Source organism: Cicer arietinum, chromosome 1 (assembly GCF_000331145.2).
Source record: "Cicer arietinum cultivar CDC Frontier isolate Library 1 chromosome 1, Cicar.CDCFrontier_v2.0, whole genome shotgun sequence".
NCBI classification, from domain to species: domain Eukaryota; kingdom Viridiplantae; phylum Streptophyta; class Magnoliopsida; order Fabales; family Fabaceae; genus Cicer; species Cicer arietinum.
In genome coordinates, this window is record NC_021160.2 from 34,802,644 (window position 1) to 34,810,201 (window position 7,558).

The following is a 7,558-nucleotide window of genomic DNA, read 5'->3' on the forward strand; positions in this document are numbered from 1 at the left end:
TTTTTTTTTTTGTTTTAATAATTTGAAGTTTGTTATGAGTTCTGTTTTTCCTATGATGCATTGTTAAATTTAGCTGCAATGTCATTCTATTAGTTAAGCCTTATAATATTTTATTTCTAAAGAAGGAAGAAAACTGTTATTTTTTTGAATGATACCTTAGTATACTCTCAATTAATTTTATATATTTGATTTATAAAAATAATGTTACAGTTTTATAAATAAACATAAAAAAAATAAAACGTTTTCTATATGCTTTTAATCACATATTAATAATGTAATCAACGATAATTTATTTCCTCATATATAAATCAATTTAGATTAATAATATATTAATTGGGTCTCACTATGGACTAGAAAGCTCCATATCTTCTTTTGTCACTGAATTTATAGGAATGATAATTAAAGCGTGTGTAAAATAGAATATTGATTAAAATCAACAACATATTTGAATTTGTTTTACATTTGTTTGTTCTATATATATCCTCATTAATCATATAACTATTTGTTTATTTGTTGTAATTCTTAGATTTTTTTAATTAGTTAAATAGTTTTTTGTATAGGCTTATCATAATTTATATTATTTACTTTTTTTTTATAGTGGAGACAATCTTAGAGCTAGGTTAATACGTTTTGTACTATTTTTTGGCCATATAGTACAAACTCGTACGATAATTTATTATTGTACCAACTAAACTAACCTTAGGACTTTAACCCTTTAAGATTCCTAAATCGTTACAAGGAATCTTCATATAAATTTATTAACTATGGTAATTGACATTCTACTTATTTATCAATTAGAGAAATGGAAATTCCCGAACATCGCAAGTGGATGGTTAATAGGATGGGTCCTGATCAAAGAAGAGTAACAGATGAGTATATGGCTGGTGTTTTCGAGTTCGCGCAATTTGCTTGTGCACAAGAAAAATTTAAAAAAGAAGGAAAGTTGAGATGCCTGTGTAAAATATGTAAGTGTAAGAAACATCAGTTAGTTGGCGATGTCATGGGACACCTTTGTATGAAGGGATTAATGGATGGTTACTATTATTGGACTAATCATGGTGAAAAAAGGCCTCCAATTCCGCCAGTGGTTTCAAACAACTATTACAAATGTAGTGGGGTTCGGGAAGACTTCAATGACTTTGAGCAAATGGTAATGGATGTAGCTGGACCGTCTCTTGGTACATATATTGAGCAACAAACAAATGACTGTGGAGACCAAATTAGGGAAGATCCTTCCCAGAAGCCAAAATCTTTTTTGATATGTTGAAAGCTGCGCAAGCTCCCTTTTATAATGGTTGTGAAAATTATTCTGAACTTTCTGCTACAATACAAGCTTTAAGTATCAAGTCAGACTTCAATATCTCTGAGACTTGCTTTAATCAATGGATGGATTTTATGGGAAAGGCGTTGCCAAATGACAATCGAATGCCTGAAAACTTCTATCGTGCAAAGAAATCAGTGGAAAAGCTTGGATTGGGTTGCATAAAGATTCATTGTTGCCCTAATGGATGTATGATATATTACTTTCCTGATGATAAAAATCTTCGTAGTTGTAAAATTTGTGGTGAAGATCGTTACAAAAGCGTCATTAGAAATGGTAAGGCTAGAGAAGTTCCTTTAAAAAAGATGTGGTATTTCCCTCTTATCCCAAGACTTCAAAGACTTTATTCGTCAATGCAAACTGCAAGCCAAATGAGGTGGCATCGTGAGAATATAAGAGATCCAGGCTATTTATCGCATCCATCTGATGGAGAGGCATGGAAGCATTTTGATGAAAGATATCCCGAATTTTCAATGGACCCTCGAAATGTGAGGCTAGGATTGTGTGCTGATGGATTTGCACCATTTGATAAAACAGGTAGGACATATTCATGTTGGCCAATAATTCTTACTCCTTACAATCTTCCACCTTGGATGTGCATGAGAAGAGAGTTCTTATTCTCAACCATTATAATTCCTGGCCCTTCCGATCCAAAAGGGAAGATTGATGTGTACATGCAGCCACTTATAGATGACCTTAAACTTTTATGGAATTCTGGTCTGATGACTTATGATGTCTCACTATAGAAGAATTTTATCATGAAGGCTTGTTTATTATGGACCCTGCATATGGGATGTTTTCTGGCTGGATGACAATGGGAAAACTAGCTTGTCCAATATGCATCAAATATGAGAAAGAGTCAAGCATTTACCAAGCATAATTGGACCTCCATATGATAATTTGTCGGGGTATGGAGTTTTTCACAACTGGACCAAAAAATCCATCTTTTGGGAGTTACCGTATTGGAAAACAAATCTTCTCCCACATAATCTAGATGTCATGCATATTGAGAGAAATGTGTTTCTCAATATATTGTATACAATAATGGACACCAAGGGCAAGACGAAGGACACTTTTAATGCTAGACTTGACTTGGCAGATATTTGTAGAAGGAAAGATTTAGAGCTACAAGATGGTGGAGGGGGAAAGCTAAAAAAGCCGAAAGCAAATTACACATTAACAAAACAACAAAGATTATTTGTGTGTGAGTGGATAAAAAAACTGAAGTTACCAGATGGGTATGCCTCTACCTTGTCTAGATGTGTTGATATGCGAGAAGCAAAGTTATTTGGAATGAAAAGTCATGATTGCCATGTGTTCTTGCAACGCTTGCTCCCAATTGCATTCAAAGCTCTACCAAAACCTATTTGGAACACACTTACAGAGTTTAGTCAATTCTTTCGAGAGCTTACTTCACCTTTACTAAAAGAGGATAATATACGTGTAATGGAGCAAAATATTCCAATCATTTTGTGTAAGCTTGAACAAATATTTCCCCTAGTTTCTTTGACTCTATGGAGCATCTTCCAATTCATTTTCCGTTTGAAGCTAGGGTTGGTGGTCCTGTGCAATACCGATGGATGTATCCTTTTGAAAGGTTGGGTCATCTATCAAATTTTTAAATTAATTACCATGCAATACTTATTGTATTAATTTCTTCAAATACTTGTATTAGGTTTATTCGTACCTTAAAAGACAAAGTCACCAACACATCTACTGTTGAGGGCTCTATTTGTGAAGCATACTTAGTGGAGGAGACCTCTACATTTGCATCGTACTATTATCCACCTGATGTTCCATGTAGGAGGACAAGAGTTCCACGAAATGATGATGGCGGTGAAGGTTGTTTTGCTGCACAACCCCTATCTATATTTAATTATCCCGGACATCCTTCTGGAAAATGCACCTCGTGTTTCTTAGAAGAAAGAGAAATGAAAGCTGCACAATTATATGTTCTTCTTAACTGTCCAGAAGTTGAGCCATTTTTGTCGTAAGCACTTATATACGTTATTCTTTCAGTTGCTGATTTCTTTGAAAAACAATAAAGTTGCTTAACATGTGAATTTATTGTAGCCTGTATACAAATTTGCTACAAGAACTTGGTGTAAGCAACTCAGAAGTTGACAAGGAAATATCTAAATCATTACCTCATTGGTTTAAAGAATATGTATGGTGAACTTGATCTTCCTAATTTCATAATATTATCCACTTTTCTTATTAGGTGAAATTAATTTGACTATTTTCAAAATAGGTATCAAAAAACCATGTTGAAGATAACATTTTGAGGAGTTTGGCGTGGGGGCCCAAGAAAAAAGTCAATAAATGGTCAATATATTATGTAAATGGATATAAGTTTAATACAAAAGACCATAATTGCTCTATGAGTACAACAAATTGTGGTGTATCTGTTCAAGGAGGTGACAACGAGACCATAATAATAGTGATTATTATGGGGTGTTAACTGATATTGTGGAAGTTTACTATATAGGATGGCCAATAAAAAAGTTGGTTTTGTTCAAATGTGATTGGTTCGATCCTACTATGAATCAAGGGACAAAGATAGACACCTATGGAATTGTTGAAGTCAGAGCATCTAGAAAATATAAATATTATGATCCATTTATATTTGCACAACAAGAAAAGCAAGTGTACTATACACAATACCCTGAAGGACAAAATGATTGGTGGGTTGTGATTAAGACCAAGGCACGAAACACAATTCAAACAAGAGGAGCTAGTAAGCTGGAGAAAGATATTCCGTACCAAGATGAATCAATCCAACAATCACATGTGACAATTGCGAATGACAATCTTGAAGAAAGTCTTGTTGATTTTGTTGGAGAAGTTGAGGAAGCATATGGTCCTTTTTGGAATGAGATTAGCTTTGAATGGGATAAAGATATTGAAGAAGAAGGAGAAGAAAATGATGATGATGAAGAAGAAGAACAAGAACAAGAACAAGAAGACAATTACGAAACAAATTCTGAATAGAATGTATTAGATTTTAGTTATTCTATATGAAAATATTGATTAAATCATTTACTATGTATTTTTTGAGTTTGTTAGAACTATGCTTGCATGGTAGTGAATTTATTTAACTTCAAATTTTTTTCGTAATTGGAATTTTGATTTGTTCTGTTATTATAATTTTAACTTATTTTAACACCGTTTTATTACTATTTATTGTTTATAGATGACAGGTAGAGGCAGGGGAAGAGGTAGAGGAATATCTCAACCAATACAAAAAACCCTACAACAGCCCCATCTCCTCAACACCAACTAAGGCCACCACCACTTATATCTCAACCATTACAAAAAACCATTGCATCTATTCCATCTCCCCATCCTCAGACTAGACCAACAACACTCATATCGCAACCATTACAAAAACCTGATACCGTTGTCCCATCTCCTCATTCCCAAACTATGCCAACAACACTTATATCGCAACCATTAAAAAAAGTTTGTACAACTGCCCCATCTCCTCATTTCCAAACTAGACCAACACCTTCCCCACTCATTCATCCCCAAACTAGGCATGCACCAACTATATCTCAACCGATACGAAATACCTATGTATCAACCTCGTCTCATTGTCAATCCCACACTCCTCCTATATATGTCCCATCTCCTCATTCCCAAAGTGGGACATCTGTAGATATGCCACATGATCCTTCCATCGATGACGGGTCACAAGCTAACCCAAACAATGAGGTATCTTCTTTAACACCAGATAACATCAAGTGGGGTTTAAAGGATGCAGATGGAAGAATTTGGATAAGATCGGCACCTGGAAATAAGTAACTTTAATTTTATAAATGTAGTTCTATAGATGCATGTATTAAATTGCCTCTAACATAGTTATTTTTCTTATACTTTTAGCTTTGAACCAGAATCCAAAGTGAGAGGTGTTATCACAAAAATATTCAAGGAAAACTTTGGAGGGGCATGGTCATGTTGGAGTAGTGTGGATGACGAAACAATGTGTGCTTGGTTAGAGGACTTTAAGGTATTTATGTAATTTCTGATTAGTGCAATTTAGGCCATCACCGCTTATTCTATTATAGTGCAATTTCTGATTTTATTTATTTATTTATATTCATGGTTATAAGACAATTCTAACTTCCTATTGTGATTATGTGTTTTAGATTACAACTTTTTTCAAAATCATATTTCTTGAGATGTTTAGTTATTTTAATGTCTTTTGGATCTGTTCTTTATGTTTTATTTTAATACTAAAGATTTCTTTTTAATAGGCAAAATACAAATGGCTTGAGAAGGATGAAGAAAATATTAAAAAAAGCTTTAACAGTAGGGGGTCTTTGGCCCTAAAAAATGCTTTGTTCAACGTGCGTAATGGTGAAGATATGGGCGATTGGATTGGGGAAGAAAATTTAGAACAATTGAAAGCTCAATGGCAAGCTGAGACATGGCAAAAAATTTCTATGGTTAATAAGAAAAATAGGCAATCTCAAGTTGGACACAATGTGCATAGTGGAGGATCCATAACTGCGAGAGAACATGTCAAAAAAATGGTTAGTAATCATATTTATACTAACATAATGATTGTTGGTTACTTTTTTAGAGGGTGGAATTGAATAGAGAACCAACCAATTTTAAGGTTTACGAGCGACTTTATAGGCCAAAAGGGAAACCAGATGAGTGGTTTAATGAAAAACAGGCAAAGATAGTTGTATGTATACACCATCCTTAAAGTAATGTCTTTACCAAATATATATATATATATATATATATGTGTGTGTGTGTGTGTGTGTGTGTGTGTGTGTGTGTGTGTGTGTGTGTGTGTGTGTGTGTGTGTGTGTGTGTGTGTGTGTGTGTGTGTGTGTGTGTGTGTGTGTGTGTGTGTGTGTGTGTGTGTGTGTGTGTGTGTGTGTGTGTGTGTGTGTGTGTATATATATATATATGTGTGTGTGTGTGTGTGTGTGTGTGTGTGTGTGTGTGTGTGTGTGTGTACTAATGGTAACTCTTTTTTTAGGAAATGTACCAAATGTTTGAGAAACAATCTCATAATGGCGAGGGTAGTAGCCAACTGTCTGATAATAGTGTATACATGGAAGTTATTGGAGGCATAAACAAGAAAGGACGCATATTTGGATTAGGATCTCAAGCTGCAACAATCAAAGCATTCATAAAATCGTCGTCTACAGATTGTGATGTATCATCAGAAAAAGCTGCTGCTATGGAAGCTAAGATTGAAGCTTTAACGATTGAACTTGAACAAAAGAATCTTGAACAAGAAATTATTAAAAAAAAGATGGCGCATTGGGAGCGGATGTTTGAGAGTATTATGCCTCATTGTAATCAAAATTCTACACTTCAACCAGAAGGAGAAGGTGATAATGGAAATGAAGATATGGGTGATGATATGGATGATAACCTTATGCACTGATTACTTCCATTTAAATATTTTATTAAATCAAATATTATTTGTTATGTTTTGAACAAATTGAAAGATTGATTGCATGTAGTGTATTGTTCATTGTAACACCCCGTTTTTCAAAGCGAGGGTGTATTTTTTTTTTCAAAAGGGATTAATATAAAACAGAGAAATAAATAAGGTAATACCTTTGGATTAATAATTGAGTCATTATAATTTACAAGCAGCGGAAAAGTTTCTCAAAATATGAATCCAAAATATTTACACATCAAAAAGTGGTACATGTAACCTATCGAAAATAACATGTCAAGCTGACAATATTAGTGAAGGTACAGTTTTCCAGTTCAAAATAACGTAATCTAAAAAAACATATGTTCCCTCTATGTCATCCTAATCTGATCATTCTTCAAAAAAACTATAGCTATACACCCTGAGTGATCTCCACGCGCCCCGTGAGATTCTCCTAACATAGCTCCAGTCAAGCATTCCCATCTACATTCCCATCCGTAGGGTACGAACCGGTAGGATCGTCCTGGCTCTCATCTGAGGGCAAAACCCAGATTTCCACAATAGTTGTAAAGGGTCACCAACTAAAATTAACAGTTAACACATAACATTTAAGTTTTTAAATGCACAAAATAACCTTTCAACTAAGCATGCACCTTAAAAGGATTTTCCATGTGCTAAAAGTTCATATAATGCTTACCAATTAAAAATGAAGTCAAAATAAAGTTCTCAATCCATCAAGTAATACATAACTAACCAAGGCATTGATAAATCAATTGAGCAATCTGTTATCTAACTCAAAATAGGAATTTCTACTAAGCCAATCGATTTCC

The 7,558-nt window shown here is 34.1% G+C and overlaps 1 protein-coding gene across 1 annotated transcript; it reads left to right on the top strand.

Moving 5' to 3' along the window:
* The first annotated feature begins 802 nt into the window (after positions 1-802).
* LOC101489019 (uncharacterized) lies at positions 803-2,067 on the top strand. The gene is made up of 2 exons (XM_004488449.1): positions 803-1,178; positions 1,271-2,067. Exons 1-2 carry the CDS (start codon positions 803-805, stop codon positions 2,065-2,067), a joined length of 1,173 nt encoding a protein of 390 aa, XP_004488506.1.
* The last annotated feature ends 5,491 nt before the right edge of the window (positions 2,068-7,558 follow it).

Bases quoted from the DNA above. Each gene is read 5' to 3' on its own strand.
- LOC101489019 (XM_004488449.1), top strand. From the start codon at position 803: ATGGAAATTCCCGAACATCGCAAGTGGATGGTTAATAGGATGGGTCCT. The intron at 1,179-1,270 runs GTACATATATTG...ATATGTTGAAAG, and splicing joins TGTAGCTGGACCGTCTCTTG to CTGCGCAAGCTCCCTTTTAT.